This window comes from Nicotiana tomentosiformis, chromosome 7 (assembly GCF_000390325.3).
Source record: "Nicotiana tomentosiformis chromosome 7, ASM39032v3, whole genome shotgun sequence".
NCBI lineage: Eukaryota > Viridiplantae > Streptophyta > Magnoliopsida > Solanales > Solanaceae > Nicotiana > Nicotiana tomentosiformis.
In genome coordinates, this window is record NC_090818.1 from 130396292 (window position 1) to 130417087 (window position 20796).

The following is a 20796-nucleotide window of genomic DNA, read 5'->3' on the forward strand; positions in this document are numbered from 1 at the left end:
GCAACCAGCTGAGGGGTGCAGGTGGAAAAGAAGAATTACTGATGGCTTATTTTGGGAAAAGTCTTGTGGGGGTAGCCTCCGAATGGTTCATTGACCAAGATATCTCTCACTGGCATGTCTGGGACGACATGGCCCAAGCCTTCGTCAAACAATTTTAATACAATATAGATATTGTGCCGGATCGCAATTCCCTGTCCAATATGAAGAAAAAGCCGACTGAAAGCTCTAGAGAGTATGCAATCAAGTGGAGGGTGCAAGCAGCTAGAGTTAAGCCACCCATGGATAACCACGAGTTGATCATTGTTTTTCTGGAGGCCCAAGAGCCTGACTACTTTCAGAACATGATGTCCGCAATGGGTAGACCTTTTGCGGAAGCGATCAAAATAGGAGAAATGATCGAAAATGGCCTCAAGACTGGCAGAATTGTAAGTCAAGCTGCTCTCAAAGCCACCACCCAAGCTATCCAAAATGGGTCGGGAAGTTTGGCAAATAGAAAGAAGAGAGAAGAAGGGTCCATGATGACTTCGGGATCCAGGGAAGTTCAAAGAGGGGCATCGCACCCTTATGTGCAAGTTCAGCAGGGGCAATCCAGCTACCCTCAACATCACTATCCCCTGCCAATTCCTCAGTACTCTGTGGGACAGCCACAATATACAGTGTTTAATGCTCAATCATATGCTCGCCCTCCCAATCAACAGGTACGGGCACTAGCTCCAAGATTTCCCCGACCTCAGCAGCAAAATTTTTGGGCACCCTACAATGCTCGTCCTAGGCAGGATTATGGTCGAGAGCAGAGGCCGGTGGAAAAATTTACTTCATTGGCTGAATCATACTCTAGTCTGTTCCAGAAGTTGAAGCAGATGGGCGTGATTGGACCCATCGCTCCCCACCATATGCATCCCGATTCACATGGATTTCAAGCAAATGCTAGATGTGAATATCATTCAGGTGCTCCGGGGCATAGCACTGATGACTATTGGACCCTGAAAAGAGCCATAGAAAGACTCATTGTTGAAAAATTGATTGTAGTCACGAATGGCGAGGACCCTCCTAATGTGACCAATAACCCATTGCCAGTACACAATGATGTTCATTTTATGGGAATGATTGGCCGAGATCATGAATACAAGCCAGTTTGTCGAGCAGAAATGACAGTGGTAACGATTCAAGAGGGAACCAAACTGGAAGTAAGTCCAAGCCTAGATGCACCGTTGATTGTGAAAGGCGCCCAGAGCTCAAAAAGGGCAACTTTATTTGTTCCAAAAATCTTGAGGTTGGAAGTTCGCTCCAATGTTCCAAGCCCAAAGTTATACGTCCTTGGAGGTCACTCATCACAAAGGAGAATTAGGGGGGTACGACAGGTATAATAGAGCCGATCATAATCAGGCCTGCCACACAACCCTGTGTAACAAATACGAAAACCATCCCTTGGAACTACAACAAAACTGTAGTAACCTACAAAGGCAAGGAAATCATAGAAACTGGAGGTTTGACTCGATCAGGGAGGTGTTACTCTCCAGAAGAGTTAAGGAAGGCTAAGCAAATCAGAGAAGGTCAAATGCCAATAAAGAAACCGGTCACTGAAGAAGAGGCGGAGGAGTTTTTGAAAAAGATGAAAGTTCAGGATTACTCAATCATTGACCAGCTGAGAAAGACTCCTGCCCAAATCTCTCTGTTATCTCTGCTCATACACTCAGGAGAGCATGCCCGTGTACTAATCAAAATCCTGAACGAGGCAAATGTCTCAGAGAATACCACCGTGAATCAGTTAGAGAAGATGGCCAATAGATTTTTTGAGGTGAACAAAATTTCCTTTACTGATGATGAACTTCCTGAGGAGGGATCCGGTCACAATAGGGCTTTGCACTTGATTTTCAAATATGATGGGCATTATTTGAAGTGAGTCATGGTTGATGGAGGCTCGAGTGTAGATGTATGCCCTCTCTCTACCTTGCAAAGTATGAAGATCAATACAGACAGGATCCGACCCAGCAATGTTCGCATCTGGGCTTTTGATGGCTCAGCGAGAGATACCATTGGGGAGATCAACCTCACCATGACGATTGGGCCTGTTGATATTGGAAGGCCATGGATCCATACGGCCCGAGCTGTGCAATCCACCTTGCATCAGATGCTCAAATTCGAGCACGACAGGCAAGAAATTATTGTTCACGGAGAAGACGAGTCATCCATTTATAAAGACTCGTTAATCCCATGTATTGAGGCCAAAGAAGGATGTGAGTCTATTGTCTATCAGGCTTTCGAAGTGGTTGCTGTGGACCATGTTGAGGAAGGAAAACCAATTCTACATCCGCGTCTCTCCGCCACATCTGTAATGGTGGCTGCACTTATGATGAGACAAGGTTATGAGCCAGGAAAAGGTTTGGGGGCATCATTGCAAGGAATTTCAGAACCCATTTCTCCGTTCAGTAACAAGGGTACTTTTGGTTTAGGCTTCAGGCCAACACAAGCGGATAAAGACAAAGCCAAGCACCGCAAAAAGTACGGGTGGGTCTTGCAGCAACCTATCCCTCACATTTTCTACACTTTTGTCGAGCCACGATTCAAACATGGTCAAAATTCCACGGCGCATGCAAACATTGATGAAATTTTCCATGGCCTCAGGTAGATATTTTGTGAAGTGAATATGATCCAGGCTGGTGAAGGCACTAGTCGTGCCGATATGCAACTAATTGGCCCAGACACCATGCTCAATAACTGGGAAGCAACTCCTCTCCCCACAAGGAAGGAGTCTTGGTAGTTGACTTTTGCAGTTTCTTTCTTTTGCACTTTGGGTTACTTTCAGGGTTGTAATCCAAATATCTTAGTATGATTGTTTTATTTTGACGTTAACCCTTCTATCCTTTCAAATTCAATGAAATGCAGTTCAGTTTCGTATTAAATTTTGTATCTTTTCCTTTTCCTAATTCCTGCCATTTTATTTCCATTTCAGTTTTGTTAATGCCGGCTTTAATAACATGACATGCATGCGGAATTCACGCCCAGATCTCAAAAAGATGTCTAATTTCGAAATAATGCATCAAGAGGTCGAATATGATGAAGATAAGGTTTTTGATGAAATAAAAAGAGAGTTGGAACAATTTGAAAATAAGCCTAGGCCCAACCTCAATTAAACCGAGCCAATTAATATCGGAGGTCATGAAGAAGTTAGAGAAACAAAGATAAGCATTCACACTGAACAAAAAACCAGAGATGCCTTGATTCAACTTTTATTTGAGTATAGAGATGTGTTTGCCTGGTCTTATGATGATATGCCTGGTTTAAGCGCCGATTTAGTGGTTCATAAGCTTCCCACGTATCCTGATTTTCCACCAGTCCAACAGAAGCAGCGAAAATTTAAAATGGACATGAGTGATAAAATCAAAGAGGAAATAATGAAGCAATTGAGCGCCAATATTGTCAGAGCCGTACGATACACCACCTGGGTGGAAAATGTTGTGCCCGTGCCAAAGAAAGATGGAAAAACTAGAGTCTGTGTTGACTACAGAGACCTGAACAAAGCAAGTCCGAAGGATAATTTTTCTTTGCCGAACATCCATATTCTTATAGATAATTGCGCAAAGCATGAGATATAGTCGTTCGTGGATTGCTATGTTGGGTACCACCAAATTCTAAAGGATGAGGGTGATGCAGAAAAGACTGCTTTCACCACTCCGTGGGGTACCTATTGTTACAGGGTCATGCCATTCGGTTTAAAGAATGCAGGGGCAACTTACATGAGGGCCATGACCATCATTTTTCACGACATGATGCACAAAGAGATTGAAGTATATGTCGATGATGTCATCATAAAATCAAAGACACATGCTGATCACGTGAATGACTTGAAAAAGTGCTTCAAACGGCTTCGAAGGTGTGACCTTAAGCTCAATCCAGCCAAATGTGTGTTTGGGGTTCCATCTGGGAAACTCCTCGGTTTTATAGTCAGTCGGAGAGGCATCGAATTGGATCCATCTAAGATAAAGTCCATTCGAGATCTGCCACCCCCGAAGAACAAAAAGGAGGTCATGAGTTTGCTCGGAAGGTTGAACTACATCAGTAGGTTCATTACTCAGCTCACAACCACGTGCGAGCCCATCTTTAAATTGCTGAAAAAGGATGCTGCAATCAAGTGGACGGACGATTTCCAAAATGCTTTTGACAGGATCAAAGATTATCTATCAAAACCCCATGTATTGGTCCCACCTGAACCTGGTAGGCCTTTGTTTTTATATCTATCGGTGATGAATAATTCCTTTGGATGCGTTCTAGGGCAACATGATGCGACAGGAAAAAAGGAACAAGCAATATATTATTTGAGTAAGAAGTTCACCAATTATGAGGTTAAGTACACCCTTTTAGAAAGGACATGTTGTGCCTTGACTTGGGTCGCTCAGAAGTTGAGACATTATCTCTTGGCCTATACTACTTACCTCATATCCAGAATGGATCCTCTGAAGTATATTTTCCAAAAGCCAATGCCCACCGGCAGGCTCGCAAAATGGCAAATCCTACTTACAGAGTTCGACATCGTCTATGTCACTCGCACTGCAATGAAAGCACAGGCTTTGGCCGATCATTTGGCAGAGAATCCAGTTGATGATGAGTACAAGCCACTTACCACATACTTCCCAGACGAAGAGGTCAACTCAATAGAGGAAGTAGTTCCAGACGACAACCCTCTATGGAAAATGTATTTTGATGGAGCTGTCAATATCAAAGGAGTTGGGATCGGGGAAATCCTCATCTCACCTATTGGACAGACTTCGTTTCTTCTGTACCAATAATACGGCAGAATACGAAGCCTGTATTATGGGTTTGAAAATGGCCCTCGATCTGGATGTGCATGAACTATTGGTTATGGGAGATTCTGACTTGCTTATCCGGCAAGCCCAAGGAGAATGGGAGACTCGAGACATCAAGCTTATTCCATACAGACAATGTGTACAAGATTTGAGCAAAAGATTCAAATCCATCGAGTTCAGGTACATTCCTAGGTTTCACAACGAGCTAGCCGATGCTTTGGCTACTTTAGCCTTGATGCTCCCTTATCCGGGAAACACCCATATCGATCCACTAGAAATCCAAGTTCGGAATCAACACGGTTACTGCAATACAATTGAGACAGAACCAGATGGTGAACCATGGTATCATGACATAAAACGATTCCTGAAAACGAGAGAATACCCAGAGCACGCCAAGGGAGATCAAAAAAGAACTATAAGGAGGCTCGCCAGCAGTTTCTTCCTGAATGGGGAAATTTTGTACAAAAGGACCCCAGATTTGAACTTGTTGAGATGCGTAGATGCCACAGAAGCTGAGCGGATCATGAGTGAAGTGCATTCGGGTTTATGCGGACCTCACATGAATAGATATGTTTTGGCGAAGAAGATTCCATGTGTAGGGTATTATTGGCTTACAATGGAGCGAGATTGCTTCAGTTTTGTTTGCATGTGTCACCAATGCCAGATTCATGGTGACCTGATTCACTCGCCACCTTCGGAGTTGCATCCCATGTCCTCTCCTTGGCCTTTCGTTGCTTAGGGAATGGATGTTATTGGGCCAATTGAGCCAAAGGCTTCAAATGGGCATAGATTCATTTTGGTTGCAATTGATTACTTCACCAAGTGAGTGGAGGCCGTCACTTTCAAAGCAGTCACCAAGAAAGAAGTGGTAGACTTTGTTCATTCCAACATCATCTGCCGCTTTGGTATCCTAAATACCATTATCACTGACAATGCAGCCAATCTCAATAGTCATTTGATGAAGGAGGTATGCGAGCAATTTAAAATTATGCATCGCCATTCTACCCCTTACCGGCCAAAAGCCAATGGAGCCGTTGAAGCAGCGAACATGAACATCAAGAAGATTCTTAGGAAAATGATCCAAGGTTCGAGACAATGGCATGAAAAGTTGCCTTTTGCTCTTTTGGGATACCGCACGACTGCTCGCACATCTGTTGGTGCAACTCCTTATCTGTTGGTATATGGGACGGAAGCTGTAATACCGGTTTAAGTCAAAATTCCCTCTCTTCGGATCATTGTGGAGTCGGAGATTGAAGATACATAATGGGTAAAGACCCGATTAGAACAACTAATGCTGATTGATGAAAAACGGCTAGCAGAAGTGTGCTTTGGCCAGTTATACCAGCAAAGAATGGCGCGCGCTTACAACAAGAAAGTGCATCCAAGGCATTTTGAGGTAGGCCAACTCGTTCTGAAATGCGTTCTTCCATACCAAGTAGAAGCTAAAGGAAAGTTCGCCCCAAACTGGAAAGGACACTACATCATCAAGAAAGTGTTACCAAAAGGGCCTTGCACTTGGTAGATGAAGAAGGACGGGTACCAGACATGACTATTAATGCAGATGCAGTCAAAAGATATTATGTCTGATATATACCCACTGTGGAACTTTCACACATGATTTTCTTAGATCGAGATGACGAAGGCTACCATTACTCGCTATTCCAAGCAAGTGTCACCCTTTTGTTACCCCTTTTAAGCTGTATTTTTCTTCCTTGTTTTCCATTTTTCTTACCAAAAGTGTTACCATTTTTTTGAGTCATTGAACTACGTCCGAGCTGATTCCGAAAGGATACGTAGGCAGCCTTACCCTGGGTTCGGTCCCATCGCAACAAAAATCCATATTCCCAATACTCCAAAACTGGGACAGAAGTTTGTTTTTATCTTACGGTATTCCCGTAGAAACAGTTCCAAAAGTTGTAATTCAGTTTAAGGTTCTTTTCGCCTTTTTCTTTTAAGAATTTCTGATCGATCTTTGAGAATACTTGAAGTCCCCATGCCAGGGGCATTGGCCAACCTTCCGCATGAAAAAGAAAAAAGAAAAAAGAAAAGAAAAGAAGAAATGAGAGAGTCTTATCGGTAAAAACCCGTTTGAGCACTGTAAGGCAACAGTGAGCAGAGAAATGCAAGAGTCTTATTGTGATTAGAGAAATGAGAGAGGTCAGTTAGCGAAAACCCGCAAAGGGCGCTACTAGCCGAATGAGGGTCTTCGATGCTCCGGCATGAGCACAACCAAGACAGTTTCAAGATGAACATTTGTGACGTATTTTGAGAATTAGACAGCTCAGACAGATCAGGCGTCCAGTCCAAAATGCATGTCATGATTCATTGAAGTCGGCACATATCTCCAGATAAGTCTCCTTATTTCTCTCCCCGAAAGGGACACCTTTTATTTAGACACAATTCCTTTTTCACTTCCAATTGCTCTTCTATTATTTTCCATAATTTTTCTTAGATTCCCTTTCGGTCTAATCTTGCATCAAAAGCAAAGCAAAAATGGCTGCAAAACTGTCTACAGTTTTTCCGTAATACCGAGCATAATTTGGAGCATATACGGCATTGACGAAGGCAGGAATCCATCTGTGATCTCTTTTGATAAGGCGGACAAAGTGTCTCAAAGAAACTAAAAAGGTCGCCTAAGCAATACTTGCTTCATGAGAAAAGTTGATAAGCACTACAGACACAAATTGGTTCTGAGTGCAAGACAACTAGGTTTGATTTTAAAGAAAAATTGCTTTGCCTTAGATACAAGGGTTAATGGTACCGTGGACATCCGGGTATGAAACAGCCAGGGGAGACGTCAGAAAGACAAAGTCTCCAGAAAATGATACAAAGTATCCGAGCATCTCGGTACCACTCTGATAGAATCAGTTCTTCGACAACGGGGTGTCCGTGAACTCAAACTCCTCAATGCATCAAGGCCACAAACCGACCACCACTTTAAAAACTCACAAATTTTCTTTGTTTGAAGCAGGAACAAAACAGTGCAGAATGACAGTTCTCAAAGGACGAATGTCACCAAATGTAAGCTCCTTAAAATCTTCAGCATGCATCACTACTGTCCATACCTCTCATTTTCATAGCTTAACCCAGGCAAAACCTTTTCACCGAAGGGGATCCAGCTCATAGGTCCGGGTAGAAGTACTCTTCGCCCAGGTTATTTTACGTAGCTTAACCCAGGTAGAACCATTTTCTCCTAGGGGGATCCAACTCATAGTTCTGGGTAGAAGTACTGTTCGCCCAGGCTGTTTTACGTAGCTTAACCCAGGTAGAACATTTTCACCTAGGGGATCCAGCTCATAGTTCCGGGTAGAAGTACTTTTCGCTCAGGTTGTTTTACGTTGCTTAACCAAGGTAGAACCTTTTTCGCCTAGGGGGATCCAGCTCATGGTTCCGGGTAGAAGTACTCTTCGCTCATGTTGTTTTACGCAGTTTAACCCGGGTAAAAACTTTTAGCCTAGGGGGATACAACTCATATTCCGAGTAGAAGTACTCTTCGTCGAGGCTTTCTTTTCATAGTTTAACCCTGGTAGAACCTTTTCGCCAAGGGGATTCAGCATTTGTTTTCAGTAATACAAGGCGCCAACCCCTGGTTACATTTCCTTTTCAATAATACAGGGCGCAAACCCCTGGTTACATTTCCTTTTCATTAATACAGGGCGCCAACCCCTAGTTACATTTTCCTTTTCAGTAATATAGGGCGCCAGCCCCTGGTTACATTTCCTTTTCAGTAATACAGGGTGCCAACCCCTAGTTACATTTCTTTTTCAGTAATACAGGGCGCCAACCCCTGGTTACATTTCCTTTTCAGTAATACAGGGTGCCAACCCCTGGTTACATTTCCTTTTCAGTAATACAGGGCGCCAACCCCTGGTTACATTTCCTTTTTAGTAATACAGGGCGCCAACCCCTGGTTACATTTCCTTTTTAGTAATACAGGGTGCCAACCTCTATTTACATTTTCTTCTCAGTAATACAGGGTACACCAATCCCCTGATTATATTTCCTTACCAGCATAGGGTATACCAATCCCTGATCTCCTTACCAGTATAGGGTACACCAATTCCTAGCTGTGTTCTCCAACATAGGGTACACCACTCCCTAGTTGATTTGATTTTAAATGCAGGATACACCACTCCCTGGTATCATTGCCAATATAGGGTATCCCATTCTCTCACCACATTTTCCCAACATAAGGTACACAAATCCTTAGTTGAGACATTCTTTTAGGACAATAAAAAAAAATCATCATGACCTTTTCAGGGTATACCATTAATTTTTTTTTATTTGCTTTTAATAAAGAAGTAGTTTAGAATTTTGTTACAATAACTCACGAAATTTTTCTTAGTGAAAACTGGGGCAGAAAAAATTTCGTTCTTTTATTTGTTGTAATGTTTGAGCAGGTTTTACCTCGAGGCACAAGGTTCGAGATGAACAAAAGAAGAAGTCTGAATCCAAAATAAAGAAAAGAAAAGGAAAAAAAAAGTGAATCCAAATGCAGAAGCAGATGGAAATGATATGGACTGCTCAAAACATGACTGAAGTTACGAGCTTCACATTTCCCTTTTTGCTCAGAAGAAGCCGTAGAAGAATGAACTAGCACCTACAGCTAGCAAGCATCAAGGTTCAGATCAGAGTCTTCATGAACAACCAGTCAAGACTGAAGATCAAGGTTTAGAAGACTTCTAAATAGGAATCTTGTAACTTATAGCTGATAGGCTTGTTTAGTTCCTTTAGATTTTGATGTAATAACAGGGCCCCGGACCGGAGCCTCGACGGAACCTAGCTCGACTTTTGAACTCATCACTCCATCATTCTTTTTGAACTACATGCGACCTGATTCACTTATAACCCGGGATATGTAGGTTGTCCAAAACCAGGATTCGGTTGCACCTTTTCTTTTATTTTCTTCCTCTTTTGAATAACGATATGGTCAAAACTTAGTCACACTGCTCACTTTATCTTTGCCTGAAAACTTTTAATGTTTCCAAGCAAAGAGGGGCATGCTGTGAGCACCTAATTTTTTACCGTGCTTGAATATTTCTCGCTCCCATCTTCCCACGCGTGTCCCCACTCTTTGTCCCCTACACTTTGTCCCCACTCCACTTTCTCTTGTCCCCCATGCTTGCCATCATGCTTGTCCCCCCACACTTTGTCCCCTCTCTACTTTCCCTTGTCCCCCATGCTTGTCCCCACTCACAAACTCCATACCACTCTCCCTGCCCATTAAAAACAACCCCCAATTCAAGGAGAGGGGAGAGAGATACATATCTGGAAAAGAAAACGAGAGAAAGAGAGGATTAACGCACAGCCAAAGCCTCCAAAAACTTTTCATCTTCTTTATTGTCTGCTTCTCCTTTCTCATACAGCAGTTGAAAAACCACCATAAACTACCTAAAATTAGTCATGTAAGCCATTCTCTGTTAGTTCCCTGCCTTGTCGGTGTTTCGTCGGAGTTCTGCCATCTTCGACCAGTTCTCTCCACATTTGGAATAACCCAAAACCCAGCTGAAAATTACAGTCCAATAACCACCCTTAAAACACTTACGAAAACCCAGACGAACCTCGAATCTATAACCAAATGCTGCCGGAAACCACCACTAGAGTGAGGCTCAGCTCGAGGTCACCGGGTTCGGTGGAGTTCTCATTCGTAGATCATTTTGAACTTGCATTTTTCTGGAGCTCCTTTTCATTGTAAACGCTGAAAAATCCAGCAATAAAAGGTCTATTTTTTCCCTTAATTTATTTCAGTTCATTCAGCATTACTCTGTGTTAGCGTGTTCTTTTGTTCGTTATCTTGATATATATATTAATTCAACTCTTTCCGGATATAGTTTTAACAATGCTTTGGGCTATATATTTCTGTCCCTTTTAGTTAAAATATTTGTCTTGGTTGGTATGTTGACTGGTTCTTTGGATAATTTCCTTTAATTATTTCATTATTCTTTTTGGCATCTTTATTTTATTTGAAAGTAATTTAATGAATGTTTGAGATTGTGAGTTGCTTATTTACGTTGATGGATTTCCTTTAGCTCATGAGTTAGTATATTAAATTGGAGTTTTTAGACTTTAGTAAAGAAATGCTTTAGGAAGTATTAGATTTAAATGGGTAAGGGGCTCCGACGGTAATAATGTGATTGAGTTGAGTTATAAGATAGCTCATTTATTATAAATTAATAGATATCAAAATAACTCAAAAGATATAATACTAGGAACTAATTAAGTTGCAAATATCTCTAAATATATATGGATTACATGTCAATACTTTAAATTGCTAAAATATTTCTTGACTTCCAAAATAACTCCTTCCATAATTCTCATGCCTTGTAATAATCTCAAATTTAGGAAAAATAATAATTCATAAATATTCGTAGAATGCTTTAGGCGCGCTCTTAATTAATCAAATTATCGTGATTATGTATACGTTCGCGTGACGTTATTACGATTTCCAAAATTAAAGGCAATGTATGCGTTCTCGCAACTCTGACGGAACAATCTTAATAATAATAAAAGTGTTCTCAATTGTGTACATCCACGCATGACATAATTTTTAATGCGCCAAACAAAATGGGAACATGTACGCGTGACTCGTTTCAAGATAATCCTTAATTACGAATAATCAAGCATTCAAAAGCGGATAGATAAAACATGGAAATAAATAAATCATAGTTTATCCAAAATCAACTCAAGCCAAGTTGTAGTCAATAAAGCGACCATGCTAGAACTACGGGACTCGGGAATGCCTTACACCTTTTCCCCGGTCAACAGAATTTCTTACCCGGACTTTATTTTCGCAGACCAATAATAAAAGAGTCAAACTTTCCTTTAACTAGGGATTCAAATAAAAGGTGACTTGGAACACCCAAAAAAATAATTCCAAGTGGCGACTCTGTAAATAAAATAATCCCTACTCAAATTTATCACTTTAATTGGAAATACTCTTTAACCCACCATCCATAACACACATTATCTTTTTGGGGGCATAAAAGGAGGTGTGACAGAGGTGTCCAACGGGCTCGATTTCACCCGTATACAGATAGTCCCCTCGTTTCTCGGAGAGTAAGTTTACTGAAACGACGAGAAACGACATATGCACTTCGATTCCTTCTTCAATATGCCGTGACAGAAACGACAAAGAATCTGAAACGTCCCGTCTGTCGTGTCGTTATGATTTCAAACACACGTCAGCCATCGGCAGGTCATCCCTGAATGCGAAACGGCGCAAAACCTCTATAAATACTTTCCTCATTTGTTCATTTTTTAACTTTTGGCCAAGCTTCTACCTTCGAGTTTTCAGGAAATCACTACCCTTCTTCACACTCTAATATTTTTATCTCCGTTCTTCAATACTTCTCAGTAAGTTGCAAGTTTTTACCTAATTTTTACCCAAATCAGCGCACTTGACTTTTCTTTTTTCAACCTTTCTTCATACTTTTCAAGCTTTTTTCAGATAACAATGGCTAAAATAATGGATATAAATTATTCATGTAATTCCATATGTAAAAAATAAGTTTTTAAAATAAAATATGAATAATGATATCCAATCCTCGCATATTTTCTAATAAATATTGTAGGAAGAAGAAATTATGAAAAGAAGGAAAGAGGCTAAAAGACAAGAGAATAAAGCAAAGCCACAGTTGCACACATCATCTTCATATTCGCAAATATGGAATATACATATGGGCATGGAAAGAGATAATTAGAGATGAAAATGAGCATAGTTGTATATGTGGAATCTATATACGCAAGGTCACATTCGCATACATGGAACCTACATTTGCAAGTCTAACTCATGAAGTCAAGAATGGAAGCAAAAGAGTTATAGATGCATATGTGGAATCTATACACGCAAAGGTCACATTTGCATACATGGAACCTAGATTTGCAAGTTTAATCATGAAGTCTAGAATGGAAGCAAAAGAGTCATATATGCATGTGTGGAATCTATATTTGCAAAGGTCACATTCACATACATGGAACCTACATTTGCAAGACTAACTCATGAAGTCAAGAGTGAAGCACAAGTGACATAGTTGCATATATGGAATCTACATATACAAAGATCACTTCGCATACATGGATTTCACATTCGCAAAGGTGAAACATGACAAAAGCTACTCATCTTTTCCTATAAATAGCAAGCTCTCTTTGTATAAGAAGATCCAATCTTTGTAAGACAAGAACTAGTCTTAGTCTTCTTTTCTTATAGTAAAAGTATTTTCTTAATCTTTTAAATATTTCTAGTCTTCTAAATATCTTTTTTAGCTTTTCTTACTCCATAATGGAGTAATTTTTTTTCGTTGGGATAGTTGATAAAGCTTGATATATTTTATAATACTATCTCAGTTTTTATATATTCTTGGCTTGAAACTTTTTATTTACATTTCACACTGTGCTGAAATGATGGTTTTTAGTTACTCTATTACCAAGTCTATATATTTTATCTCTAAGTTATTCATATATTAATTTTATAATTCTCGCGAAATAAAATTAATATATAATAACTGATGAATAAAATAGTAGAGTGAAAGTAATTTTTCAGTAAACTATTATTTCAAGTGAGTAATCTTGTGTCCGGGCCCATTACCCCTTCGATCTCCATTGTATGGTTGATACATATCCCTGTTCAATCTTGTTTCATGATCGACGACTCTTTCGGATCTGTCACTAGTTCTGATGGGATAAACGGATCCGGAAGGGGCCTCGAGCTGATCATCTTCGACCCTAATTTTTGATTGGTACCTGTTATGGATGTTGGCCCAAGTTACCGCCGGGTACTCTATCAAATTTTGTTTCAACTGTTGCGAAGCCAATGAGATTTGGGGGTTGAGTCCTTGGGTGAATGCCTGAACGGCCCAATCGTCCGCGACCGGAGGCAGATCCACCTGTTCCATTTGAAACATCAACACGAATTCTCTGAGCATCTCGTTTTCTCTTTGCTTTACTTTGAAAAGGTCTGATTTCCTAGTCTCGACCTTAATGGGCCTGGCGTACGCTTTTACAAAGGCATCTCCAAGCATAGCAAACGAGTCAATAAAATTAGGGGGTAAGTTGTGATACCATATCATAGCTCCTTTTGACAAGGTCTCTCAACTTTTTCAGCAAAACGGATTCGATCTTGTCATTTTCCAAATCATTTTCCTTGATGGCGCACGTGTAGGAGGTCACATGTTCATTTGGATCAGTTTTTCCATTATACTTCAGAATTTCGGGCATACGGAACTTCTTTGAGATCGGCTTTGGAGCTGTGCTCGGAGGGAAAGGCTTTTGGACAAATTTCTTGGAATCCAGGCCCTTCAGTATCGGTGGTGCTCTTGGGATTTGATCGACCCTGGAGTTATAGGTCTCCATTTTTTTGTCGTTGGCTTCGATTTTCTTTTCTCCCGATTCCACCCGTTTTGTCAGTTCCTCAAGCATCTTTATTATCTCGGGGTTGGTCCCGGGTTGAGCTTCGCCCGGCCTTTTTATGACCGGTTCATTTCTGCGAGTGTTTTCCTGGTATGGTTCGGGCTCAACTCTGCTGGAGGCGCGACTTTGGTTCTGCAACTGGGCTATTGCCGCATGTTGAGCCTGTAACATTTCGAATATCAGCCACAAGTTAATCCCATCACCTTCGCCGTCATATGTACTCCGGGCTATCGATCGGGCTCCCCCGCGAATATTGTTTTCAGGGTCAAGTCAAGTTTGCTTCGACAGCCACGTGTGAGATAGCATCGATCGGATCCGCGACTGGGACTCCGTTAGGGTCAACAGGGGGCACCTCGTTGCTGGACACCACGTTGTTGTTCTCGCCATGGTGACCGGACTCAGAATCAACGTTCAAATGGGCAGATTGGGAGTTTGACATTTTTTATTTGATGTGGAACTAAAAGCTCAAAGAACAAGTGTAAAAAAGAGTGTGTTATGAAAATTTGTATCAAATTGTCACTATTATCCTTAGCCCCACGGTGGGCGCCAAACTGTTTACCCTAAAAAATGGATAACAATTGAATTTATATGTGGTTTTAAGGATATGCGGATTAATTCAATACAAATGATAAAAAACGTTAGATTAAACAGATAAAGGACGTAATAAATTGTCAAACCAATTAAGAGGAATGACCCCGGACTCAGTAACAGCTTAATGAAATACCTGCCATAGATCCCGGGCCCGCACTAATGAAGAAATGATGAACAAAAGTAAGAACTTTGAATAACAGAGAAAATAAGAGTATATTGCCTTGATATGCATGTTACAATGTGTCTAATGAATAGTCAGACTCCCCTTTATATAGTAAGGGAGTTTTACCCTAAGTACAATTCCATAAAAGGTAAAAATCTTTCGTTTTGCTAATCACAGAATTTCTGCCGATACGTGACGAGATTCACGCCATGACATCCGGCTTGGCATGGATATCACGGCCCTTTGCTAGTCGTGCTCGATTATCTGGTAATGCTCTCCGAAGTTTTGGGATTCGAATTGGACATGGGGGACGTAGCCCCGATTCTTCCAGGGCAGGTGTTCTGTCCGGACCCCGACTCGAAGGGTTCTTTGCCCCGATTCCGATTCCTTACGGTCATGTCTCTGCTCCGTTTACTCCATCGAGAACCGAGGTGTCCAACGATCTCGGTTTCACCCGTGTACAATACGCAACAAAAGGGATAGCAAATGACAAAAGACTCGTTCTCAGAAAAGATGGTAAAAACTCGTTGAGCAAAGAAGCAGCAGTAAATTTTCCAAAACAACCGCTCTGCCATTAAAATCAATTTTCTTAGATAAATATTATCCAAAAAAATAAGATATAAAATTTGTCCTATCCATTTAATTATCCTAAATAAACTCTCAATCCTTGAACCAAAACAAACATCACTCTTCTTTTTCAATATAAATACTCCTCAAACTTTCCATTCTTCTTCATTCCCCAGTTTCTTTCTCCACATGAAAAGGGGGATTAAAAAAAATTAAGTATATAAAGTAAATAGTATCTGTCAAAGCCCGATAGAGAAAATGGAGTTATGTAACAAAAGCTCTTCTCGTTGGGCTTTGCCTATCTTAGTTTGTTTCTTTGTAGTTTTATTATCCAATAATGGAGTTTTAGCTTCCCACAAAGTTTTTATCCACCTACAAGATACAAGTGCTATAAATATCAAAACTGTCGGCAGAACTGGTTATCATTTTCAACCCCCAAAGCATTGGATCAATGGTACGTACTCTACATACGTGGGTTCTGTTCTTTATATAATGTATTATTAATTAATTTTTCTTACGCATGTACATATAGTCCGAGTAGACGTAGTGAATTTTGTTTAACATGCATGTTGAGTCTAGTCTAGATTTGCCACAGAATAACGCATCATCGATTATTGAAAAACTGTGAATATCTCTCTCATCATCTACGCCAACTGGGTCATCGACAGTTATAAGTTGTCTTGTTATTTTTTTGTTTATATTTTTAATATATTTGTTGTTTCCATTATGAGTTGAATTCTATAATTTTATGAAAAGACATTTTAATGGGATGTCATTTTGGTAATTTGTTCTTCTATTTAACTTTTTAATAGTGACACCGCTTACGAAAAATTTTACGTACGACCACTGGGTATACATGTTCTCTCTGTGGGTTGATCTGTTATTTAATTATATGTATATTAGTTTTTCTCACGCACATATAGTCTAACATATTGAGTCTAGATTCACCACGCATAACATGTACACCATCAATTGTGCTATAGATGCATGCAATGGTATGTTCCTTTTGAGGGTTGTGTTCTTTATATATGTATGTATCAAACTATTTTCATATATATATATATATATATATATATATATATATATAGAGAGAGAGAGAGAGAGTCCGAGTAAGACATAATGAATTTTGTCGAACCTATTGCACCTAGTCTATATCCGCCATTTGATAAAATATGAAATCCATTTTTTTAAGGCCGATATTTATAAATGCATGGTATGTTATGATTTCCATTTTTTTTTTGTTCATGCATTCATGACGCAATTGTAATATTAAGATCACTGCATTAATATTATGGAGGAGATGTGACTTTAGATTTCTATTATCTTTCTCTGGTAATTACAAATCCACAATATTCTATTTCCTCTGCATGTCAAAGTGTATAGATAACCACGTTTGCCTATTTTCACCTTTCATTTGTTAATTAATTGAATATATATTCCAAATTTTAATTATTGATATATGTAAATTGTTTCAATTATCTTTACTAATCATTTTTTGTCATTATTTCTTTTTCATGGTCTCTCTCGATGCCTTCAAACAAACGTACAATAGACCCTAATGGTGAGTCAACGATATTTCTTTTTTAGCTTATTTAATTTTTACTATTATATAAAACGTAACCACGAATTATTCCTAACTATGCTAATAATTTTCATGTTATTTCCAACAGCCCCAATGTATTTCAATGGATATTATCATCTATTTTACCAGTACAATCCAAAAGGATCAGTATGGGGCAACATTGTTTGGGCTCATTCAGTCTCAAAAGATTTAATCAATTGGATTAATTTAGAGCCTGCAATTTATCCATCCAAACAATTTGACAAATATGGAACTTGGTCTGGTTCAGCAACAGTTCTTCCTGGTAACAAGCCCATTATTTTGTACACTGGAATAGTTGATGCCAATAAAACCCAAGTCCAAAATTACGCCGTCCCGGCCAACTTATCCGATCCATATCTTCGCGAATGGATCAAGCCCGATAACAACCCGTTAATCGTCCCGGATATTAGCATTAACAAGACCCAATTTCGTGACCCGACAACAGCTTGGATGGGCAAAGATGGTCATTGGAGAATTATAATGGGAAGTTTGAGAAAAAAGAGGGGATTGGCAATAATGTATAGAAGTAAGGATTTTATGAGATGGATTAAGGCTAAACATCCACTTCATTCAACTGCTAATACAGGAAATTGGGAATGTCCTGATTTTTTCCCTGTATCATTACAAGGTACAAATGGTTTAGATAAATATGGTGAAGATTCTAAGTACGTACTTAAAAATAGTATGGATCTTACTAGGTTTGAGTACTATACTGTTGGTACGTACGATACTAAAAAAGACAAGTATATTCCAGATAACACTTCGGTTGATAGTTGGAAGGGATTGAGACTTGACTATGGAAATTTCTACGCATCTAAATCATTTTATGACCCTAGCAAGAATCGAAGAGTTACTTGGGGTTGGGCTAATGAATCGGATATTATGCCCAATGATGATATTAAAAAAGGATGGGCTGGAATTCAACTAATTCCACGTAAATTATGGCTCGACCCTAGTGGTAAACAATTGGTTCAATGGCCTGTCGAAGAATTAGAAACTCTAAGAAAACAAAAGGTCCAATTGAGCAACAAGAATTTGAACAATGGAGAAATGGTTGAGGTTAAAGGAATCACACCTGCACAGGTAGACTTTTTTTTTTCTAAAGAACTTCTATCACTAATATTTATTATTCTTTTGTTTTTATTTTGTATAATATTGGTGTATGATGAGTTTATATGGAGTAAATTAGTCATTGAGAACTCATATATAACCCAACTTATTTAGGATTGAGGCGTAATTATTGTTAGTGCAATCATATTCTAATAAGACATATCAAGGCACTAAATGAAAAGGGACTTTTACACAAACAAACGGCTAGATTTATAAAAAAAATTATATATTGATTTTACACGGTTATACGTACATTACACATGAATTATATATCTATTGGCTATTTTTAGTTTAAACGATTGAATGAACGACTATTTAGGTTAATTCTCGTGAAAATGGCAGGCTGATGTTGAAGTGACATTCTCTTTCGCAAGTTTGGACAAGGCAGAGCCATTTGATCCTAATTGGACTGATCTTTATGCACAAGATGTTTGTGCAATTAAGGGTTCAACTGTTCAAGGAGGGCTTGGGCCATTTGGTATTGCAACATTGGCTTCTCAAAACTTGGAAGAATACACACCTGTTTTCTTTAGAGTTTTCAAAGCACAACAAAATTACAAAGTTCTCATGTGCTCTGATGCCACAAGGTATGCTTATTTTCTCTTTCTTATAAGCACAATTTTAGATCTTTCGAAATTGACCAACCTCCTTATTCATAATCTGTGTATATTGAGTAACGACTAAATAGATCTATGTATAATTATATAAAATATATATATAAGTTATACAAAATTAGTGTATAATCTGTGTATATTGAGTAACGACTAAATATTTTTGGTTGAGTTGCCACATGTGCAACTTCACTTATTCAATTTTGTTTATTTTGGACAGGTCAACTCTTAAGTACAACGAAACAATGTATAAACCTTCGTTTGCTGGATATGTGGATGTAGATTTAGCAGACAAAAAGTTGTCTCTCAGGAGTTTGGTAATCTTTCCTTTATCAATTTATGTAAATATGTCCAATTCTCTCTGTTTAATATAACTTTTTTTGGTCATTTTTTTTGTCTACAGATTGATAATTCAGTAGTGGAGAGTTTTGGTGCTGGTGGAAAAACATGCATAACATCAAGAGTTTATCCAACATTGGCAATTTATGACAAGGCACATTTATTTGCCTTTAACAATGGTACGGAGCCAATTACAATTGAGACTCTAGATGCATGGAGTATGGGTAATGCTAAGATAGAATAAAAAGTTGGGAGAAAACTATCACAAAAGGGGGGAAAATATAAGAATTTGATGGACATGGGAGTTTGTCGCTAGATATGATTGTTACAACTCTATTGTGCCAATAGACAAAACCAAACTTGTAAATATCCTCTATTTTCAATTTATGAGAAAACTATGTTTTTGCTTTCAATTCTTATCTTTTTCCTATAACAATTGCACATCTACCTAATTCTTATACCATTTGACAAGAAATTGGAAAAAATAATCCTGGGGACTTCGATTGAGAGAGATGGATATTTGTTCCATCGCTTACAAAGAGCTATGTAATTCAGTCTTTGTACAACATACTATATTTTTTTTTCCCGGTTAACAATGGCGTATGCAGAAAATTTAATAAGCGATATTACCATTTTAAAAAGTATAATAATAAGCGACACTTTCTTTGTCAGCTTTTAATATACCACGACTATGTCAAAACACAATCGTCAAGCACTGTCTTACATGTTTAAAGTATCTTATGTCATCAACCATATAATCAACTAATACAGAAAATGACTCAAAATGTTCTAGGGTAAAATATACTTGGTGAAAAACATTTTCCTACATTCTAAACGCACCCAGAAGTGTAAAAAGAACATAAATATTCAAGAATATGTTAGCAATACAATGCTCTCGTTGAGATTCATGAAATACACAATATTATAGATTTGGTCACTCGTCATATGCCTTAACGAAGGAACATTTATTGAAGTTCTTGAGATTTTGGGTAATGGACTAAGTTGACTAGGACCACCTTTTCCTCAAAATCAATAGACATCAAATTTGGCCCCTTTCTTTTCCCCATAGATTTTAGTTTCAAAGTAACAGTCACTGGGAAAATACAAGATACATGATGTATGCAAACTAAAGAAACCGTCTTTTCAGATTTGGTAGAGCTTTCATTATTCTTTAAACTAAATCAAATTTGAACCCGCGATGATAAATTCTATGAACATCATAAACATTCCCGTGTAGTACTTACAAACCTTAAAAAGATACATTTACTTCACAGCACCTTACAATCAATGACTGCATGAAGGTACTAGTTGAAAAATGTTTCTATACATTAAAAACATCATCCTTGTATAGCAAGTTCCGGTCTGGTTGCTAATGGAACTGAACCACCACTTCCACTAAACTTCAACTTAACATTCAAACAACCCTCCAACTCTTAATTCGCAAGTGTCTTGTAGCTAATATAATTCTCAAGCCGAAGGTTTATTGGAAACAACTTCTCCATCTCACAAAAGGTAGGTAAGGAGCTACGTACACTCCACCCTCCCCATACTCCATTTGTGGGATCACACTCCATTTGAGGCCAAAGGATGAGTTGTCTGAAA

At 39.0% G+C, this 20796-nt stretch overlaps 2 protein-coding genes across 4 annotated transcripts in view; one reads left to right on the forward strand and one right to left on the reverse strand.

The window, feature by feature from the left end:
- The first annotated feature begins 15789 nt into the window (after nt 1-15789).
- On the forward strand, nt 15790-19607 carry LOC104112343 (beta-fructofuranosidase, insoluble isoenzyme 1-like). Of its 2 annotated transcripts, XM_009622228.4 has the most exons (6): nt 15790-15985; nt 17084-17092; nt 17202-18217; nt 18587-18831; nt 19076-19172; nt 19259-19607. In XM_009622228.4, the coding sequence occupies exons 1-6, from the start codon at nt 15790-15792 to the stop codon at nt 19436-19438; spliced, it is 1743 nt and encodes a 580-aa protein (XP_009620523.1). In that variant the 3' UTR covers nt 19439-19607. The 2 variants fall into 2 exon arrangements, with proteins under 2 accessions (XP_009620523.1, XP_070035865.1); XM_070179764.1 differs by lacking the exon at nt 17084-17092 and having other exon boundaries at nt 15853-15992; nt 17200-18217.
- A 711-nt stretch (nt 19608-20318) lies between these two features.
- LOC104107505 (small ribosomal subunit protein uS11y-like) overlaps nt 20319-20796 on the reverse strand; it is a 30157-nt gene continuing 29679 nt past the window's right edge. The window contains exon 8 of one of the 2 annotated variants that reach the window (XR_011409275.1): nt 20319-20790. The gene's annotated coding sequence lies outside the window, so the exon portion shown is untranslated. The remainder of the gene's footprint in view (nt 20791-20796) is intronic. The other variant, XR_011409272.1, reaches the window with a different exon arrangement.